General features: G+C 46.4%; 1 protein-coding gene across 1 annotated transcript; it reads left to right on the top strand.

Moving 5' to 3' along the window:
- Positions 1 to 2492: 2492 nt before the first annotated feature.
- LOC139547722 (transmembrane protease serine 13-like) lies at positions 2493 to 22558 on the top strand. The gene is made up of 13 exons (XM_071356739.1): positions 2493 to 2685; positions 11452 to 11626; positions 12382 to 12495; positions 13105 to 13281; positions 13419 to 13545; positions 13868 to 13963; positions 14230 to 14273; positions 14394 to 14556; positions 15323 to 15501; positions 15764 to 15862; positions 16327 to 16469; positions 20023 to 20178; positions 21589 to 22558. Exons 1-13 carry the CDS (start codon positions 2668 to 2670, stop codon positions 21601 to 21603), a joined length of 1506 nt encoding a protein of 501 aa, XP_071212840.1. The 5' UTR covers positions 2493 to 2667; the 3' UTR covers positions 21604 to 22558.
- Positions 22559 to 22940: the final 382 nt, after the last annotated feature.

Here is a 22940-nt window from a genome sequence, read left to right as displayed (position 1 = left end):
GGAATGTATCTGCTGTTTTTATTTACAGCTAAGTCCCTTCATGTTCCCTGATTAGGAGGTGATGACCACTCCACTCCTCAACCATTGTCATCTCTCTCCTGACATGAACTGAAGCCACGTCTCATGTGCCCACTCATCCACTGGCACATTGAATGTTTCCCCTCCAAGCACTGTGAGTCCCCCTATCGATTTTCTCTCACTAATGTATGTAGAGTCAATCACATACACAAACACATTATTACACTGTGTAGTGTATTGTGTTATTGTTTTTTGTCTTCCCAGGACCCGTAAGTAAGCATTTTACTGTTAGCCTACACCGGATGTTTACAAAGCATGTGACAAACAAAATGTCATTTAATTTGATGATTTTAGCTACTGTCGCTCTCGCTTTGTCGCCTGTCCACTTCCTTTTTCTAGTAATTCAACATCGGTACTATTTCTCTTTCGATCTATGTCTCTGTTGGTTTCTCTTCTGAAAATGGACACCACCACACAAATGCAGCTGAGTTGAGTTGAGACAATAGTGGTTTGGTGATCCATAACGATGACCTCTAGCAGAGAGCAGTAGATAGCGCATGGTACATCGAATCTGGTGTCTATCTCCCTCTGGTGGTGATAAGTGGTTAATGCAAGTTAATTGTCAAGCTGAGGGCCACCTTCCCAATCTTTTTATATGGTTTTTAAGATGCACTCTCCTGGAAACATGTAAGAATCATGATACGTCTATGTCTTGTGAACAGATAGCATAAATTAACATATTTTCACCTTTTATTATTATTACATTAGCCAACCGTTACCCATCCTCAAGGTCTGTGTTCATTGCTTTGTGTTAACATATGTACTGTTACATCGCCTCTGTAAATGCTGATTTCAGTTTTTAAAGTCTGCTTCATATTCTGCTGAAGGCGGCATCTTTTGTTATGGTAAACTTGACCATAGATGATTGTCGGTAGCTCCTTCCCTTTGTTAATTTTACTAGTGTCCAAAGTTTAGGAGGAAGCAGTGATGGAAAAAGTACCCAATTTTCATACTTGAGTAAAAGTAAAGATCCCTAAATAGAAAATGACTCAAGTAAAAGTAAAAGTCACCCAGTAAAATCCACTTGAGTAAAGTCTTAAAGTATTTGTTTTAAAATATACTTGTATCAAAAGTAAATGTAATTGCTAAAATATACTTAAGTATCAAAAGTAAAAGTATAAATCATTTCAAATTCCTTATATTAAGCAAACCAGACGGCACCATTTCCCTTTTTTTTAAATTTACAGATAGCCAGGGGCACACTCCAACACTCAGACATAATATACAAACAAAGCATTTGTGTTTAGTGAGTCCACCAGATCAGAGGCAGTAGGGATGACCAGGGTGTTCTGTTGATAAGTTCATGAATTGGACCATTTTCCTGTCCTGCTAAGCATTCAAAATGTAACGAGTACTTTTGTATGAAGTAAAAAGTACAATATTTTCTTAAGGAATGTAGTAAAGTAAAAGTACAAATTGTCAAAAATATAAATAGTAAAGTAAATTACAGGTACCCCAAAAAAACTACTTAAGTAGTACTTTAAAGTGTTTTTACTTAAGTACTTTACACCACTGGGAGGAAGAGGCGTTTGAGCTAATGTAAATAAACAACATTCTATTGAGGCTTTCAATAATGAAACTAAGATAATTTGACTTTAAAATGTGTGCGTGCGTGCGCGCGTGTGAGTGAATACGGGTGCTTGTCTGCATGCCTGTGCTTTCTCTAGTAGAAGGAATGCAGTCTGAGCTCATTTTTGTACACCGTGACATCACTAATGAAATATGTTCTACCTGCACCAAAGCATGCACACAAACTCAGTTACACACGGTGGGGGGGGGGGGGGCAAAAAACACCTCACAAAACAAACACATTCTTCCCATAAGGAAGCTCTTGTTTTATGACAAAGCACTTTCTATAAATACTGTGGGCTCACGAAAGGCATATTGAGTAAGATATCTAAAGTCCGTTAACTGCGATGACACGGCGCCATTCTATTGGCTTCCCTAGGCACGGTTCATTTCATGAACATCCCTGTGTTACATGATTATGAAGATGAAGTATGTGTATGGGCAACACGATTGTACATTTATTTGAGTTTGATGGTTATTTAAACTCAATATTTCAATATAATGTCTCCATATTTGATTGGATCAACTGCTCCGTATCTGGAGCAACTCTACATCACATGATTTGTGACTTTACTGACAGAGTTTTTCAAACTGAGGTCCTGAGAAAAAGATCTGCCACATAGGTCAAACGTGGCTGTCTGAGAGGACGCCATTTTGGTACTTGGCTCTGATTGCCCAGCTGGTGTCACCTGAGCCGGAATGGAGCAGGCCACACGGTGTGAATCAATCTTTGTCTCTCCTTGGCTGCCTTGAAACCGGTCTGGCGGGTGGGAAAGTAGCGCACTGGGACACACCAATTTCAGTGAAGAGGAGATGAGAGAGGGAGGGGTTGGATGGAGGGAGGCAGTCCCACCTGTGTGGCCTGGGTGGAGGTGTTCAGGGTTAGACACCGAGAGGAAAGAAGGAGTGCCAAATCTGGCGTCAGCTCTGATCACCGTTCTGTGACTGTTTGAGTGGCCCTGTGAAAGCCTCTCCTACCAGGTCTCACCTCCACTTTCCTCACTGCTCCCCCAGCGTCCGATGGCAAAGCATGACCCTGTAAGTCCTTCCTTTATCCTCTCCCCCTTGTTCTCTGCTTCTCTGGTTCTCTATCTGTTTCCCCTGGGCTGACTTCTGTCACCAGCTTCCAAAACAAGACTATTTTCTTTCTCACACACTGACCATGCTGTACTCGTACTCTCACTTTCACCTCTGTCAGGGTGGGTTATTTAACTAATAGTGGCCTTTCCTTGTGTATTGCTGATGTTCTCAAAAGTTGTACTTTTTGCCACATTATGGACAGATTGCAGGATACGTGAACAAATTTGTGTTGATACCAGGAGACCGAGGCACAGGGTCAAGCTGGTGTGTAGCTGGAGCCCCATATGATCTCATTGCGATTTGCCTCTGTCTCCGATCTCTCTACTGTGTTGCTTCGCATGGTGTTTTGAATTGATGTTGAATCCTCCATGTGGAAAATATTGTGTTGAAAGGCAAGGTTCTTCATCTAAATGGATAGTGGTTTTATGTCTCAAACTAGTCTATTCACCCAGTTTGTGGAACCAAAATACGGGGGTCAGATTGTGAAATAAGGCTTTTGGTGGAAATGAGCCCAATGTGCCCCCTGTACCCTGCTACTGTGATGTTCAATCTGTAACAGAGAGGATTTATCTGTCTCGATTAGTGAATCAACAATCAATATGGGCTGGTTCCATTTTACCTACACATCTACTATTGAGCTCAAAGGTACTCTTTGGAATTGAAGTTCAAAGTTACAGTATATAACGACTTCATTGTTTATATGTACGGTCTTCCCTTTGAAATGTAACCGAAACCTAAAACCTGGAACAATGTCTATTGACCTATGTCGATTCAGTTGGGAATTCAGGCAAGCCGGCTCTTATCCACTTGGGGCAGCATTCTGGTTCGTTTGCGTTGGAGTTTGGTGCCCAATGGTCATGAAACTGGAGCTGTTTACCAAAGAAAAGGTTTAGGTTATAAACTGGTATTATTACTGACTGTGCCCTGGAGACTTCTCTCAAACAAACAACAAGTCCCATCTTTGTTTATTGTTGTGCTCATCATCCTCAACCAGACAAACACTTCGATATGATCCACGTCTGCTGTAGACTTAAAGGATCTAGTGATCCTTGTGATCATCACTACAGCCTAGGCCCTCTGAAATCAAAACTCCACCTAAGAATTTTGCAATGATGTGTAAATCTCCACCAATCCAGAGCACATCCACTGTAGATGTAGAGCAAGAGCACACGACTCATCCGTTGTGGTGTTGGGTAATAACTTCTGAACTTGAAATAGGAAATAGCCTTATTCATGTTACCATGTTAGAACTGAGGGTGTGGAAATCTACTGAGTGAGAAAGGGGAGTGCAGGAAGAACATGTTATTGTTACGTCTCAGGTGTCCTAGGGGGGGGGGGGGGGGGGGGGAGAAGGGCCACAGTCTGGTTTCAGTCAACAGATAAGGCAGGACAGCCGTGATTTGGGGAGGAGTGAGGAAGTTGGGCCTAGGTCAGGTCAGATGAAGTGAGAGAACAGGAATCACTAAAGTCCTGCCTAGCAACAGAGATGTATTGGCTGTCCAGATGTGCGAGGAGACTCAGCGTAGGAGGAAGATATAAATATGTGCTCGTGTAAACATGTCTTTGTCTTTGCAGCTGTTTGACCCGGTGGGTGAATAAACTTGGTTTGAGCTTTATCTAGTTGTCCGTTAGGTTCTAAATAAACAGAATAAAAACTAACGGTGAGAATCAGTGTGGAGGTAATTTATGTGTGTGCCTGCATGTTGTACAGGAAGCAGATTCTTTCCATGTCGGTCATTGCAACATAAACATTGCCATGCGCAGATCAGCCAAAGTCCCAACATCAGAACCCGTTAGGGAAGTTAAAAGCAATGTCATCGTCATAAGGAAACATGACTGGAATCCACCCCACCCCCACCCCCCCTGAATAAACACACAGTGTAAAGTGAAAAGGTGTTCATTTAGCGTCAAGGAAAAGAGAGACAGAACTCAAAGGCAATATTGAACCCTGGCTGTCTGTCATCCAGCACCAGGGGGGGGGGTGAAGCACACTATCAGACTGACCGACCTGCACCCGTGTTTGAATGTGGGTTACAAATCACCTGCGTGTGTGATACAACCTGGCAGCAGCCAGCCAGGGACAGGGGGACGACCACAACTTCCTTTTGGAATTTGCTGTTCTGTTGTCTCCATGGCAGCCACCTTTCTTCTCCGTGGCAACAATAGAGACTCCTGGGGGGGGCAATGTGAGCTTGTCCTTGGCAACGTTGATTAGCTCTATTGTCTGAGATGCTTGATAGCGCTATGAGGAGCAGATGAATATAAAGCAGAAATGAGAGCATGATAAAGAGTGGAGGAAATTAATAAGGGGCCAATTGGGAATCTCGGCACATTGTTGCCTAGAGACATGGGGCCTTCCATTGTGCTTGAGTTGGTTATTCAGGTGTTGGGATCTCACACTTGCTCGATGAGGATGATATGATTATGGGTATGACAATGGATATGACAATGAGTTATATCTAACTTGTAGATACTAGAATGTGGTTGTTTTTCACCAATCATCAACCATCTGTAAGCGCTGTTCGCAATCAACATGTGTCCTCTAGGCAGCACCCCCATACACTGTTGTTTATGGGAGAATCGGGGTTCCTGCATGGAAGTTGTTTTACTGGGGATTATTAAAGGCCCAATGCAGACGTTTAAAAAAAAAAATCTCAATAGCAAATCATTTCTGGCAAACAATTCAGTGGCTTTCTGTAATAGTAAAAAATTAACAAAAATAGCTTTTAAGCAAAAAACTTTCTCAAAAAAAACTTTTGCTAAGATTGTCTAGGAGTGAACTGAGTGGGGAGGAGAACTGAAAACTAGCTGTTATTGGCAGAATGGTTTTGAACTCTGTTATTGGTCTATTAAATATCCAATCAACATTTTTATCTCAATATCAAATCATTTCTGGCTAATAATTAAGTACCTTACTGTGATTGTTCTCAATTAAAATGATCAAAGACAAACAAATAGCTTTTTAGCAAAGAGCAATTTCTCAAGCAAGAATTTTCCTAGGACTGTCTTGGAGTGGTGTGAGTGGGGAGGGGAAAACTCAAGAAAAGCTGTTATTGGTAGAGAGGTTTAGAACCCTCTTTCTTATTGGTCTATTAACTAATTTACCACCTAGTGATGTCACCAGGCAGCCCAAAACTCCACCCCAACAAAACAATGACATTTCAGACTGTCTTTTCCAACAGCTCTTACATTAAAAGGGCATTATCATATTTTGTACAATTTCTGTCAGGACCCGGTGCGAGAAACAGTCACTAAATCGGCAGAACCTAGAAGATGAGGCAGACACAGCAGTACTAGAGATGGTGGTTTAATACAAAATAGATATCTTCCAAAATACAAAGAAATCCACAAAGTGGTAAAAACAGCAAGGGAAAAACAAACCTTAAAAGACTAAACCAAAATACAAAAGAACAAAACCAGAGAACCTCTGGAAAATCCAACAAGAGAAAAATATATGTTCACAACAAGGCTTGGGCTGGGGCTGGGTGCTAACATACAAACACTGAGCAAGGAACTGAGGAACACACAGGGATTAAATACTAACAAGGGAATGACATACAGGTGCAAACAATAATTAGAGCAAGGGAAAAACAAAAAGGTACAAAAAAGGTGCAATGGGGACATCTAGTGACAAAAAAACAGAACAGTCCTGGCCAAAACCTGACAGAATCCCCCTCCTAGGAACGGCTCCTGACGTTCCTACCAGCCTTCTCAGGGTGGAGGGCCCTGAACTGACGAATGAGGTCAGGGTCCAGTATGTCCTTGGCAGGAACCCAGGAGCGCTCCTCGGGACCGTAGCCTTCCCAGTCCACCAGATACTGCCAGGACCGCTGCACCCGGCGGGAGTCCAGTATCCGGTGGACGGTATAAGCTGACTGGCCTCCGATGACACGGGGCGGAGGGGGAGGTCTGCCTGCCGGAATAAGGGGAGAAAAAACAACAGGTTTTAATAAAGAAATGTGAAATGTGGGATTGATTTTAAGGGATCTGGGTAAGTGCAGGCGAAAAGTAACGGGATTGACTCTCCTGGCAATCTTAAAGGGTCCGATGAATCTCTGGGACAGCTTGCGAGACTCCACCCGTAGCGGTAAGTTTTTTGTTGAGAGCCATACTCTCTGGCCGGGGTACAGGGTAGGACCGGGACGGCGACGTCTGTTGGCTTGTCGTTGGTACTGCTGTGAGGAACGCAGAAGATTAAGACGGGCCTTCTTCCACGTAAGCCGACAGCGTCTGATGAACCTCGAGGCTGAAGGCACTCTGACTTCTGCCTCCTGGTCCGGGAACAATAGAGGAGCATAGCCAAACTGACACTCGTGCGGGGATATACCAGTGGAGGAGGAGCACAAGGTGTTGTGCGCGTACTCGGCCCAAACAATGAAGGATGACCATGTGGATGGGTTGTTGGAAACCATACATCTGAGGGTGGTTTCCAGCTCCTGATTCATCCTCTCAGTTTGGCCGTTGGACTCCGGATGGTACCCTGAAGATAAACTGGCCGTGGCCCCTATGAGTTGGCAGAAGGCCTTCCAAAACCTTGAGGCGAACTGGGGACCTCTGTCGGAAACCATATCTTGCGGGATGCCAAAGACTCGGAACACATGGTTAATCACCAACTCAGCTGTTTCCTTGGCAGAAGGTAATTTGGTCAAGGGAACAAACCTGGCCGCCTTAGAAAACCTGTCGATGATGACTAGGATCGTAGTATTACCATGGGACGGAGGAAGGCCAGTAATAAAGTCCAGCGAGATATGGGACCAGGGTCGGTGGGGAATAGATAAGGGGTGAAGGAGTCCTTGAGGGCGGAGGTGAGAAGATTTGCCCTGGCAGCACACGGAACAGGCCTTGACGAAAGTGGCAACGTCTTCTTTTATGGTGGGCCACCAGAACTTACGCTGGATGAACTCCAAGGTGCGACCTACGCCCGGGTGACAGGTGAGGCGAGAGGAGTGCCCCCACAGAAGGACTTGGGACCTTGCTGCCTTGGGAACAAACAACCGATTAGCAGGACCTCCTCCAGGGCCCGGTTCGATGGCTTGAGCTTGTTTCACGGTATCCTCCACTTGCCACGAGATCGGAGCCACGATCTTAGCGGCAGGAAGAACAGTCATGTCAGTATCTTCTCGAATGGCAGGAGAGTAGACTCGTGACAAGGCATCCGGTTTGAGATTCTTCGACCCGGGTCTATAGGTGAGAATAAACTGGAATCGGCTGAAGAAAAGAGACCATCGAGCTTGTCTGGAGTTCAACCGCTTCGCCTGCTGGATATACTCCAGATTTTTGTGGTCCGTAAGCACTTGAAACGGTTGAGAAGCCCCCTCGAGCCAGTGTCTCCATTCCTTCAATGCCATCTTAACCGCTAGGAGTTCACGATCCCCCACATCGTAATTCCTCTCGGCCGGGGTAAGCCGGTGAGAGAAGAAGGCGCAAGGATGAAGCCTCTTGTCTTCACCCCTCTGAGACAGGACAGCTCCAACACCAACCTCTGATGCGTCTACCTCCACCACAAAAGGTTCATCCGCCGTCGGTAGTGTCAGGATGGGAGCAGAGAGGATGCGCTGCTTGAGTCCTTGGAAGGCCGTCTCAGCTTCTCTTCCCCACAGAAACCTTGTGTTGCCACCCTTGGTTAAAGCTGAGAGAGGGGCTGCCACCGAGCTGAAGTTCTTGATGAACTTGCGGTAGAAGTTAGTGAAGCCCAGGAAACGCTGAACTTCCTTAACGGACTTGGGGGTGGGCCAATCTGCTACCGCCCCTACCTTCTTGGGGTCCATCTGGACTCGACCGGGTTCCACTACAAATCCCAGGAACTGTACTCGAGAGGAATGGAATTCACACTTTTCCGGCTTAACGTACAAATGGCTGTCTAGGAGGCGTTTGAGCACTTGTCTGACATGCTTAGTGTGTTCTTGAAGGGAGCTCGAAAAGATGAGGATGTCATCCAAGTAAACAAACACGAAAATGTTAAGCATATCCCTAAGCACATCGTTTATGAGCGCTTGGAACACAGCCGGGGCGTTGGTCAGGCCGAAGGGCATCACCAAGTATTCGTAGTGACCAGTAGGCGTGTTGAAAGCGGTCTTCCACTCGTCACCGGGTTTGATCCGCACAAGATGGTATGCGTTCCGCAGGTCAAGCTTAGTGAAGACCACTGCTTCCTGGAGCAGCTCAAAGGCTGTGGCCATAAGGGGTAGCGGGTAGCGGTTACGGACGGTTATGGCATTAAGTCCCCGGTAGTCGATGCAAGGACGTAATCCCCCGTCTTTTTTGGCCACAAAGAAAAACCCTGCTCCCGCCGGCGAGGTGGATGGACGCATGAGGCCTGCTGCCAGAGCGTCCTTGATGTAGGTATCCATAGCAGCTCGTTCGGGAGGAGATAGGGAAAAGATCCGACCCCTGGGAGGGCAGGTGCCCGGAAACAGGTCGATGGGGCAATCGTAAGGTCTATGGGGTGGTAGTTTGGTGGCCCTCTGTTTGCTAAATACCGGTTTGAGGTCATGGTAACACTCGGGAACTCGGGACAGGTCGATGGATTCTAGAGACTCGGGAGGGGAACTCGGGGAACTTGGGAAGATACAAGTGGCTTGGCACGTAGGACCCCACTGCTTGATAGTGCCCACAGACCAGTCGATGTGAGGGTTATGGCTGTGAAGCCAGGGGTATCCAAGGACGAGAGGGAACTCGGAACACGAGGTCAGATGAAAGTTCATCACTTCCTGGTGTTGGGAAACTGAAAGACGCAAGGGGGTAGTGACACGAGTGACAAGTCCAGATCCCAAAGGGCTTCCATCCAACGTAGTAACCCTTATGGGGTCACTTAGAGGTTCAGAGGGAACGCCATTCTCCTTCGCCCAGACACCATCCATGAAGTTACCTGCGGCTCCAGAGTCTACCAAGGCTTGAAGGGGAAGCTCGTGGTTGTCCCAGGAAAGGGTAACTGGAATGAGCAGGCGGGAGTTGGATGGATGAGAGGAGGTTATGTTTCCCGTTACCGTCCTCCCAGGCCTGCACGGGAGAGTGCGTTTTCCCTGGAGCCCGGGACACGTGGAGAGGAAATGGCCCGGTTTGCCGCAATATAGACAGCATCGCTCCCTCATCCGGCGGTCTCTCTCAGCCTGGGAGATGCGTCCAACCTGCATGGGTTCCGGTGGAGTCAGCGGGGATAAAGGTGGAGACTCGGAGCTGGGACCGATAGGAGCTAGGGTGAGAGATCTACGGTTGAGCTCTCTCTCTCTCAGACGCTGGTCTATGCGTGAAGCCAACTTGATCAGGGACTCGAGGTTGTCCGGTGGTTCCCGAGTGGCCAGTTCATCTTGGATGGTGTCGGAAAGACCCTTCAAAAAGCACACTGTGAGCGCCTCGTCATTCCAGCCACTCGCTGCTGCCACCGTGCGGAACTGGATGGCATAGTCCGTCACGCTGCGCCGACCTTGGCGGAGAGTCAGGAGCTGTTTGGCTGAGTCAGGACCGCTGGTAGGACCTTGAAACACTCGCTTGAATTCTTCAGCAAAGGTAGAGTAGCTGGCACAGCAGGGACTTTGGGCATCCCACACAGCAGTAGCCCAGGCTAGGGCTTTTTCCGACAGCAGGGTGATGATATATGCTATCTTGGACCGGTCGGTGGGAAATGACGAGGGTTGCAGCTCGAAGGAGAGAGAACATTGGGTGAAAAACCCCTTACAACCACTCGGATCACCTGAGAACCGTTGGGGAGGCGGCAGACGAGGTTCAGCCAGGGGGTTAACTGCCACGGGCACTTGAATCTGATGAACTGGAGCAGAAGCGGTTGCAGGAGAAAGTTGATCAGAAATCTGCTTTATGGAAGTCATCATCTCCGACAGAAGTTGAGAATGTCCAGCCATTAAGGCCTCTTGCTGAACCAGAGCAGCTTCGTGACGTTGGACAGTCCCCTCGTGGTGGGACAGCATGGGAAAAAAGTCCTGGGTACTGGCTGCCTCTGGGTTCATTTTAATGGCTCAGTGTTTCTGTCAGGACCCGGTGCGAGAAACAGTCACTAAATCGGCAGAACCCAGAAGATGAGGCAGACACAGCAGTACTAGAGATGGTGGTTTAATAAAAAATAGATATCTTCCAAAATACAAAGAAATCCACAAAGTGGTAAAAACAGCAAGGGAAAAACAAACCTTAAAAGACTAAACCAAAATACAAAAGAACAAAACCAGAGAACCTCTGGAAAATCTAACAAGAGAAAAATATATGTTCACAACAAGGCTTGGGCTGGGGCTGGGTGCTAACATACAAACACTGAGCAAGGAACTGAGGAACACACAGGGATTAAATACTAACAAGGGAACGACATACAGGTGCAAACAATAATTAGAGCAAGGGAAAAACAAAAGGTACAAAAAAGGTGCAATGGGGACATCTAGTGACAAAAAAACAGAACAGTCCTGGCCAAAACCTGACAATTTCATGGTATTATTATATAAAACACAGGGAAATCACGGTTTTGACTGCACTGGGCCATAAACCTATACCGCCTAGCGACGTCATTTTGAAGGTCCTGTGTAGATTGTATTATCAATTACCAACTATCAGGAAATAAAACTGATTAAATGTTTTTTTTTACACTTTTACAGTGTTAAATATATACAATATGATACAAAACACTGGGACTTTAAGTTCCCACATGGGCGTTTGATCCGAATATTTCTTTGAATGACTGACTGCTTAACCTTTTGTCTTTTCCCTCTGTGTTCTCCCCTGCAGAACGAGCTCCCTCCTCCATACTACTCTGTTGAGGTGCACACCGCCCCGCCCCTCCAGTCCTATGAAGAGGCAGTCTATGGGGCGGGTCCGCGGCACACTCCTCCCAACCAGCTATACTACATCCCCCAGCACCCCCCACCAGTGGCTGCGCAGCACATCTGCCAGCCCAGTATATGTGAGTCGTACTCTCGATCTGCTGACTATCCCAGTTCTGTCCCAGTCTAGTTCCCTCCATTCCTTATTTGCTTTCAGGGGACTACTAACCACCAGTGAAAGTAGGTGTAAAATAATCAGAATTTCAACAGAAGTACAAAAAATGCAATACAATACAATAACATCCTTGAGAAAGAAGTGTGATTTTAACTCCCTAGTTATCTGTCTGCATTATGTGGTGTCTATTCACTGAGTGTACAGAACATTAGGAACACCTGCTCTGTCCGTGACGTAGACTGACCAGGTGAGTCCAGGTGAAAGCTATGATCCCTTATTGATGTCACTTGTTAAATCCACTTCAGTCAGTGTAGATGAAGGGGAGGAGACAGGTTAAATAAGGATTTGTAAGCCTTGAGACAATTGAGACATAGATTGTGTATGTGTGCCGTTCAGAGGGTGAATGGGCAAGACAGTAGGTGCCAGGCACACTGGGTTAAGTGTTTCCTGTGTGTTTCAAGAATGGTCCACCACCCAAAGGACATCCAACCAACCTGACATAACTATGGGAAGCATTGGAGTCATCATTGGCCAGTATCTCTGTGGAATGCTTTCGACACCTTGTAGAGTCCATGATCCAATGTGAAGGCAAACGGGAGTGCGACTCAATATTAGGAAGGTGTTCTTTATGTTTTTGCACACTCAGTGTAATGTTTGTATATGGCCTCCTGGGGAAGATATATCTGTTTTGATATGTATGTTGTGTGTGTGTTGTTCCAGCTCTTCCTGACAACAAGAAGAAACACAAATGCTGCAATGATAGTGCCAAGTGCTTTGGTGGGTCAGGAGGCATCGTTCTGCTGCTCCTCCTGGCCATTGCCATCTGGCTAGGAGGTAAGGCCAGGGTTGTCGTCATATTTATTCATATGGTGTTTTTACTCATGTATGTGTGCCTGTTTACTCATTTATTTGTAAGCTACTCTCTGATTCAGGAGGGGTGGGGTTAAATGCGGGAGACACATTTCGGTTGAATGCAATTCAGTTGTGCAACTGACTAGGTATCCCCCCTTTCCCTTCTGTATTTGTACAGACATTGACAGTCTTCCTCTGCTACCACTTCCTCTGTCTCTCCTCTTCTCCCCACCCTTACACGTTCTCCGTGCCCCCCAACCTATCCCATCCAACCCTTCCCCTGCCTCTCTCTATCTGTCTCTTATAGCTACATTATAGGCCTCATGAAGGCTGTTTCAAATCAGCTGTGACATCTCTCTCTCTCTCTCTCTCTCTCTCTCTCTCTCTCTCTCTCTCTCTCTCTCTCTCTCTCTCTCTCTCTCTCGCTCTCTCGCTCGCTCTCTCGCTCGCTCTCTCTCTCTCTCTCTCTCTCTCTCTCTCTCTCTCTCTCTCGCTCTCTCTCTCGCTCGCTCTCTCGCTCGCTCTCTCTCTCGCTCGCTCTCTCGCTCGCTCTCTCTCTCTCTCGCTCGCTCTCTCTCTCTCTCTGGGTAGTGCATTACGGTACCAGGTTGGCAACAGCGGCGGCCACCGTCGACCACCATGACAGTGAGGATGAAGGGCACCATGAGAAGCAGTTGAGCGTGCCCGTTCATGACACCTGCTCCAACTCCACCGTCCAATGTGACGCTCTGCGGGACTGCCAACTGGGCACGGACGAGTCCAGCTGTGGTAAGCACACACGACATACGGGCTTGCAGGTAGGTGTACAGAAATGAAAGCCAGGTGGACGAGGTATGACAAGCAGTGAAACATATAACCCTTTTTGTATCTTGTTATTCTACCCCCTCCTCTCCCTCTCTCTCCAGTGAGGTTTGGGGCGGACGGTGCTCTACAAGTCAGAACGTCTCAGGACGGTCGTTTTCTCCCGGTGTGTTACCAGGGATGGGACCAGAGCTACGCCGACCGAACCTGTGCCCAACTGGGCTTCAGAAAGTAAGACATCCCCTTATTTCACAACAGCCATTTTATAAGCTACCTTTAGAGAGCAATCACTTTCTCTCACAACAGCCTTTTTTGTATACGCTACCTCTCAAAGCAACTACTTTCTCTCACAGACATTTGCTCGGTGACGTCTAATTTCACTGCTGCCATTTTCAGTATTTACTCTCAGATTGAATCTCTGCGCTCCTCTCTCTCTGGGGTTGGTGTGCCTGTGGCAAATGACTTTCTGGGAATGCTTCATGGGAGGGGAATTGATTCTCGTATTGCTTTGGCAGACAGAATCTAAATGTGTTTGTGTGTGTCGACCATGCAGGTCCTTTGCAACCAAGGCAGTGAAATCCCAGCAGTCAATTGGTCTAACCCTGAACAACAGATCGTCTTTACCCATCCAGGGCCAGGTCAACGTCAGGTAAGAGAACTCCTCTACAAACCTTAGCACATATGTATTTACTCATTTTAGTCCCATGTAATGTCGAGGGAATGATGGCGTTAAGTCACACACTGTCATTATCTGTCATGACTGGTCGGAATGTAATGTTACGTCATCATTATAGCTGCATTATAAGCCTCATGAAGGAAGTTTCAAATCATCTGTAACCATGCTGCATGTTTTCCAGTGTGGTTTAATGTTCGATCCTGAGTTCCTGACATGGTTGTGCTTCTGTTGCTGTGTAGCTCGTCCTGCCCAGACCAGAATACTGTCTCTCTGAAGTGTATTGGTAAGGAGCCCTCATCTGTTCATATTTCACCAGGCAGGTCTATATCAACCTTCTATTTGAAGTCTGACTTCTAGTTATAATTAGATACAAACATTTGATCACTTCTTCCCCTTTTCCAAGATTGTGGACGTCAACAGTTGTCATCCCGGATCATAGGGGGCAGTGTTGCCAAGCTGGGCCAATGGCCCTGGCAACTCTCTCTACACTTTGGTGGATCGCACATATGTGGAGGGGTCCTGGTGTCCCCTGACTTTGTGGTGACAGCCGCCCACTGCTTCCCCAGGTCAGTGACTAGAGGACAACAATGCTCAGTTCCAAACGGATCCCTTGGTTCTAATTCTAGATGCGCTATGTAGACCCTTGGTAATAGCTCCACCGTACCCTCTCTGCTGCGTTCGTGACGGAGTGAAATCCGACTTGTTTTGAACTCGTTGAGAATGCCAATTGACTAACGGCAAGCTAGCTGCTCCAACCATAAACGGAAACTACAGCTATAATGCTCGTGAACAGTGTAAAAAACAACAACATATAAATGGATTGTTTTTGATGAATGAAACAACAAAAAGTCATTTAAAGTCCAAAAATGCTGTTGTCAAAGTAATTTCCTAAGTCAGAGTTCAGCATATCCAAAAACACCGGAGTACTCAGGCGATGCTAGGGATTCTGACTTTTAATGACCAGTTAGAGGACAATTCAAATAGATTTTTTCCCTCACTCTGAAGCTTGTATTTCCCGAGTTTCCGACAGGGTCATGAACGCGCCACTAGCCTCAGGAGAATGTCAGTCCTTTTACTTGCACATATCCATATAAAACACAGACTAGTAGTGAATCTGTGCAGCAACTCGCTCAGCACGACTCAAGAATAAGCAGCATGACAACCCCTCATCACCTCAACAACCCTCACCTTGACAACCAATCTCAACTCAATTATACACCTTATTACCATAATAATAATAATAATAACATAATCTGTGTCATAAGCTACAGCCTTGGTTTGAGAAGTAAAGTAATATATGTTTTATTGTATTTTTTCCCGTGCCCATTGAAGGTCGTTCCCCCCGGTTCGTGATGCCAGTAGGTGGCGTGTGTACGGAGGAGTGGTGTCACAAGACAAGCTTCCTTCTCCCTACCTCGTGGAGAAGATCATCGTGAATGAGAACTACAACAATGTAACCAACGACCAGGACATCGCCATACTGAAGCTGGCCTCACCAGTGGACTTCACTAGTGAGTCCCAGCTCTATTCCTTCAATATCAGAGAAACGCTAGGGAAACGCTAGGGAAACGCTAGCATCAATACAGCACTGTAAAAATGTTTGCCCTTTGAGCTCTAAATGTCCGGGATGCATCCACACTCAGAATGGTAACGTCATATGGGTGTGTGTGCATACGTGTGTGTCATTTTTTGTAACTGTGTGTTACGTATGTGTCTGAAGTCAGAATGCCCACTCTGTTTATCTAACTTACTGTTTGTCTTTTTTTGATTCAGATGCAGTTCAGCCTGCCTGTCTGCCAGCCTTTGACCAGACATTCCCCCATGGAACCAAATGCTGGACCTCGGGATTCGGAACAACAGATGAGGGGGCAGGTAGGAAGAGAGACAAGGGAGTGAGAAATGGACTATACTAAATTAAATATTGCTTTTCTAGAGTGAAACAACAGGGACAGACTGGGACCAGAATTCGGACCGGGTATTTCTCACACACCGGCCCATTTCTATCCTCGAGGCCCCCACACCAGCCATTTTTTTGTATCATGTTGCACAAGAAACAACAACAATTTGGACAGGCCCACTGGGTTAAAAATGAACCAGCCCATCTGGCATTTCCCAGAATTGCCGTCCGTCTCTGTGATATAAAAAGAGTGATGTGGAGAAAGGAGGCTACACGTGCATCATTCATCCAATCTCAATGTCTTTTCATTGCAGAAAACACATGCTATATTCAGTAGAGCAACAGTTTGCATAGTGCAACTAGTCATAGTGTCGCTAGCTGAAGTGTGTGTGTGTGTCTGTTTGGAGAATGACCGTGTACTGTATGTGTCCCTTCACAGCGAAACCCTCCAAAGACCTGATGGAGGTGGCCGTTGACATCATCGACGTGCGTGTGTGTAACAGCTCCAAGGTATACTCCGGCAGTGTGTCCAACAACATGCTGTGTGCCGGAGATCTCAACGGGGGCAGGGACTCCTGTCAGGTACATGTCCACATATTGCAGTTGAATTCTTCTATTTACAGGGCTTGGGACTCATTTTATAAACATTGTGTACGTACAAAATATACCCCAAACCATGCGTGCTGCAGTTTTACCGCAAAAGTTGCCATTTATACAAACTGAACTCGGCGTGATTATATGCTTACCTCCACGCAAACGTCAGACCATGCCTAAACACATTTTCTAGTGCTTGAAGTATTGTATTGCAAGCAGGCAAATAAGTATTTTGTGCAAATACGGGATATGATGACGCGCTTACTATCTAAAAAAAGGGGAACGAGATGCAGCCATTTGCCATTAGTGAGAAGAGCGAAAATGTTTTTTGTTTTTGGAATCTAAAATAATTAGACACATCTATTTTATTTCATTATTATAACCATTGCAGAATAAATTCCTCACCTTTTTTTGGCCGTGATGCATTCACGGAGTAGCCATTTAAAAAAATACCATGCACATCTCATTTAATTGGGCCTAGTAGCCTAGTAAATAGATAGGCTATGTATTTCAAGTTTTGCTGTAGCCTATGCGATCCCATAGGCAGCACGTACAGTTGAATTGAACAGGTGAACAGACAGTTGAATTTAACAGGTGAACATTACAGTTGATATTTTACATTGCATAATGTATGCAACTACTGTGAGAAGCCTACTGTAATTTAAAATGTTTTGAGTAGCCTAGACAATGTTTTAGAATTCGCAGTGCGGCATATTTAGGTTGGGGGAAAAGTCAATGCAAAACATTTACATTTACATTACATTTAAGTCATTTAGCAGACGCTCTTATCCAGAGCGACTTACAAATTGGTGCATTCACCTTATGATATCCAGTGGAACAACCACTTTACAATAGTGCATCTAACTCTTTTAAGGGGGGGGGGGGTTAGAAGGATTACTTTATCCTATCCTAGGTATTCCTTAAAGAGGTGGGGTTTCAGGTGTCTCCGGAAGGTGGTGATTGACTCCGCTGACCTGGCGTCGTGAGGGAGTTTGTTCCACCATTGGGGTGCCAGAGCAGCGAACAGTTTTGACTGGGCTGAGCGGGAACTGTACTTCCTCAGAGGTAGGGAGGCGAGCAGGCCAGAGGTGGATGAACGCAGTGCCCTTGTTTGGGTGTAGGGCCTGATCAGAGCCTGAAGGTACGGAGGTGCCGTTCCCCTCACAGCTCCGTAGGCAAGCACCATGGTCTTGTAGCGGATGCGAGCTTCAACTGGAAGCCAGTGGAGAGAGCGGAGGAGCGGGGTGACGTGAGAGAACTTGGGAAGGTTGAACACCAGACGGGCTGCGGCGTTCTGGATGAGTTGTAGGGGTTTAATGGCACAGGCAGGGAGCCCAGCCAACAGCGAGTTGCAGTAATCCAGACGGGAGATGACAAGTGCCTGGATTAGGACCTGCGCCGCTTCCTGTGTGAGGCAGGGTCGTACTCTGCGAATGTTGTAGAGCATGAACCTACAGGAACGGGTCACCGCCTTGATGTTAATTGAGAACGACAGGGTGTTGTCCAGGATCACGCCAAGGTTCTTAGCACTCTGGGAGGAGGACACAATGGAGTTGTCAACCGTGATGGCGAGATCATGGAACGGGCAGTCCTTCCCCGGGAGGAAGAGCAGCTCCGTCTTGCCGAGGTTCAGCTTGAGGTGGTGATCCGTCATCCACACTGATATGTCTGCCAGACATGCAGAGATGCGATTCGCCACCTGGTTATCAGAAGGGGGAAAGGAGAAGATTAATTGTGTGTCGTCTGCATAGCAATGATAGGAGAGACCATGTGAGGATATGACAGAGCCAAGTGACTTGGTGTATAGCGAGAATAGGAGAGGGCCTAGAACAGAGCCCTGGGGGACACCAGTGGTGAGAGCACGTGGTGCGGAGACAGATTCTCGCCACGCCACCTGGTAGGAGCGACCTGTCAGGTAGGACGCAATCCAAGCGTGGGCCGCGCCGGAGATGCCCAACTCGGAGAGGGTGGAGAGGAGGATCTGATGGTTCACAGTATCAAAGGCAGCCGATAGGTCTAGAAGGATGAGAGCAGAGGAGAGAGAGTTAGCTTTTGCAGTGCGGAGCGCCTCCGTGACACAGAGAAGAGCAGTCTCAGTTGAATGACTAGTCTTGAAACCTGACTGATTTGGATCAAGAAGGTCATTCTGAGAGAGATAGCAGGAGAGCTGGCCAAGGACGGCACGTTCAAGAGTTTTGGAGAGAAAAGAAAGAAGGGATACTGGTCTGTAGTTGTTGACATCGGAGGGATCGAGTGTAGGTTTTTTCAGAAGGGGTGCAACTCTCGCTCTCTTGAAGACGGAAGGGACGTAGCCAGCGGTCAAGGATGAGTTGATGAGCGAGGTGAGGTAAGGGAGAAGGTCTCCGGAAATGGTCTGGAGAAGAGAGGAGGGGATAGGGTCAAGCGGGCAGGTTGTTGGGCGGCCGGCCGTCATAAGACGCGAGATTTCATCTGGAGAGAGAGGGGAGAAAGAGGTCAAAGCACAGGGTAGGGCAGTGTGAGCAGAACCAGCGGTGTCATTTGACTTAGCAAACGAGGATCGGATGTTGTGACCTTGTCGTCGACAATGTTCAACAAAACATTGTTGAACTAAAATGTTCTGCTGGCAGGTCCACAAGAATTAGCCATTGCTTTCTCTTTCAGAAACTGTCCCAGTCCTTTGCCAGATACAGCATGAGTTATTGCAAAAGATTAAACGTTTCTGCCAACACCTCCAAAAACTTCGCAATTGCTGTTTCTTTTAGAAACTGCCGTGGCCTAATTCCAATAGATCCAAGTTATACAGAAAATTGAAGGCTTTAGTGTTACCATAAAAGTTGAATGGAGGGTGTTTTCCAGGCTGAGTTATAATGCTTGTTCACACACTCAGTTTTACGTCAAGTCTGATTTATAACGGGAAATGTGTATGTACGGCGTACACCAAGTTTATAAATCTCAATATTTTTTGTGTGAAATTTACGCAGCGGTTAGAAATGAGGCCCCTAGGATGCTCTAGAGGTTTAAGCCGCTGCCTCTGGAGCATATGTACAATGTGCCGCTGTCAGCATGGCTTCCATTTTGACCGACTAGTCTTTCAGCCTTCTTTCTCCTACCTTTCACCTCAATCTCTCCCTATTCCATTAACATACAAAATACTATATATACTGTATATATATATATTTTTTTTTTTTTTTACAGAGCCATAGGTGCTGAGTTTTGTCAAACTGACCTCCGTAAGGACACCAGATGTTCCATGACAGCAACATTCTAAATTCTTCCCAGAGTCTAACTAACTGTCTTAGAACGTTTGGTGCCAACATTATTCATTAAAATTCAGAATTTCAGTAATCCACAGCTGTCCCCTCCTGCTACTCACCAACTCTTGTCCTCATCTTAGACGCCTTTGGGCTGAGAAAATCGTCTCTTTCACTACTCAAATTCCCTTCTACCTCATCTGCTATCCACGACATGAAAACATACAGTATATTGTAGCAGGTGCTTTCCACACCTTGGCCACTCACTTCAACTGTTCATTCATCCATTCTCTCCTCTTCTCTCACAGGGAGACAGTGGTGGTCCTCTGGTGTGCCAAGCCAGTGACAACCTTTGGCAGCTGGTGGGCGTGACCAGCTGGGGCAGCGGCTGTGGGCAGAGTAACAGGCCGGGAGTCTACACCAAAGTGTCCAGCCTACTGCCCTGGATCTACAGCAAGATGCAGGTGAGATGAAGAGAAACTACCTGGATTGTCTGTGTTCCATCAAACCACACCATGCAATACACACCTAATACACAGCTCACCTTCCATTGACTTACACTACTTGACCAAAAGTATGTGGACACCTGCTCGTCGAACATCTCATTCCAAAGTCATGGGCATTAATATGGAGTTGGTCCCTCCTCTGCTGCTATAAGAGCCTCCACTCTTCTGGGAATGCTTTCTACTAGATGTTGGAACATTGCTGCGGGGACTTGCTTCCATTCAGTCACGAGCGTTAGTGAGGTCAGGCACTAATGTTGGGCGATAAGGCCTGGCTCGCAGTCGGCGTTCCAATTCATCCCAAAGGTGTTTGATGGGCTAGAGGTCAGGGCTTTGTGCAGGCCAGTCAAGTTCTTCCACACCGATCTCGACAAACCATTTCTGTATGGACCTCACGTTGTTCACGCAGGGATTGTCATGCTGAAACAGGAAAGGGCCTTCCCCAAACTGTTGCCACAAAGTTGGAAGCACAGAATCGCCCGTGAACAGTGGGTTAACTGCCTTGCTCAGGGACAAAATTACAGATTTTTACCTTGTCAGCTCAGGGATTCGATCCAGCAACGTTTTGTTTACTGGTCCAACAGTCCTACCTGCCAGGCTACCTGCCGCCCCAACTAAGGGATCTAGCTCAAACTATGAAAAACATCCCCAGGCCATTTTTCTTCCGCCACCAAACTTCACGGTTGGCACTATGCAGTCGGGCAGGTAGCATTCTCCTGGCATCCGCCAAACCCAGATTCGTCCGTCAGACTGCCAGATGGTGAAGCGTAATTCATCACTCCATAGAATGCGTTCCCACTGCTCCAGAGTCCAATGGTGGCGAGCTTTACACCACTCCAGCCGACGCTTGGCATTGCGCATGGTGATCTTAGGCTTGTGTGCGTCTGCCCATTTCATGAAGCTCCTGACGAATAGTTATTGTGCTGACATTTCTTCCAGAGGCAGTTTGGAACTATAGTGAGTGTTGCAACCAAGGACAGGTGATTTTACACGCTATGCGCTTCAGAACTCACCGGTCCCGTTCTGTGAGCTTGTGTGGCCTACCACTTTGCGGCTGAGCCGTTGTTGCTACGAGAGGTTTCCACTTCACAGTAACAGCACTTACAGTTGACCGGGGCATCTATAGCAGTTTAGAAATTTGACGAACTGACTTGTTGGAAAGGTGGCATCCTATGACGGTGCAACGTTGAAAGTCACTGAGCTCTTCAGTAAGGGCATTATACTGCCAATGTTTGTCTATGGCTGTGTGCTCGATTATATACACCCGTCAGAAACGGGTGTGGCTGAAATAGCCGAATCCACTAATTCGAAGGGGTGTCCACATACGTTTGTATGTATTGCGTATGTTAACTCTCATTGTTCCCTCTGCAGCTGGAAAGTCTGTGATGCCACCTCCTTTCCAGTGACCTCGCCGCATCCTGTCCCTAAAGACCGCTGGCGGCCTTCTTTGTCCTTCCTCTCTGAACATCGCACCATGAAGTCCTCTCAGAATGATACTAGATTGACAGATCAAGATGGATAGATCGAAGGGTCGACAGATGAAAAGATGGCCACTAGCTAAGGGAGTAGCAGGAAAGGCATACTGCACTTTAACACAAGAGCATGGTTCTTGTGTTCTTCTGTTCCTTTACTGTACCTTCTAAAATCACAAAATGCATTGTATTTACTGTAGTTATGCCCAATGGCTGCTACACTATGTATAATATGTGAATCTAGGCCAATCCATTCTGGGCTTTGATCCAGTGTTGGGTTTGAATGATTTTAAATCCCATCTGTTTTTCTAATCTTACAGTAAGGATATGTATGACATTTACCTGAGACAGGAAAAAAAAAAAAAAGGAAAAGAAAAAAATATATATAATAATAATAATCTAATATTTTGGGGGAGACTGCATGCTTATTTCTGTTGCATCTATAAGGAATGTAGAGTGCTTTGTGATTCATCTCCAGACATGATTTAGTGTTAATTATGTGAAACTTATAGGAAAGAAAAGAGTATAACTACTGTAGGGGACTGTACCTTGTTTATAATGAGGGATACCTGACGAAAACCAGTTACAACTGAAGTATCTGATCAGCGATGAATTCAAGAGAAACACATTTGTTGTTTAACACAGCTGCCGCATATCATCAGGTATGGCCTATAAACACTTGTCACATGGTATTGTTGTCACAGAATAGATGTGTGTTGACTCTGGCATAGGAATATGGACTCAGCAGAAGAAGAAACGTCCTCTCACTGTCAACTGCGTTTATTTTCAGCAAACTTAACATGTGTAAATACTTGTATGAACATAACAAGATTCAACAACTGAGACATAAACTAAACAAGTTCCACAGACATGTGACTAACAGAAATTGAATAATGTGTCCCTGAACAAAGGGGTCAAAATCAAAAGTAACGGTCAGTATCTGGTGTGGCCACCAGCTGCATTAAGTACTGCAGTGCATCTCCTCATGGACTGCACCAGATTTTCCTGTTCTTGCTGTGAGATCTTACCCCACTTTTCCACTAAGGCACATGCAAGTTCCCAGACATTTCAGGGGGGAATGGCCCTAGCCGTCACCCTCCCATCCAACAGGTCCCAGACGTGCTCAATGGGATTGAGATCCGGGCTCTTCGCTGGCCATGGCAGAACACTGACATTCCTGTCTTGCAGGAAATCACGCACAGAACGAACAGTATGGCTGGTGGCATTGTCATGCTGGAGGGTCATGTCAGG

This window comes from Salvelinus alpinus, chromosome 21, assembly GCF_045679555.1.
Source record: "Salvelinus alpinus chromosome 21, SLU_Salpinus.1, whole genome shotgun sequence".
In the NCBI taxonomy this organism is placed as follows: Eukaryota; Metazoa; Chordata; class Actinopteri; order Salmoniformes; family Salmonidae; genus Salvelinus; species Salvelinus alpinus.
Note: the sequence above shows the minus strand (reverse complement) of the source record. Positions and strands in the feature narration are given on the sequence as shown.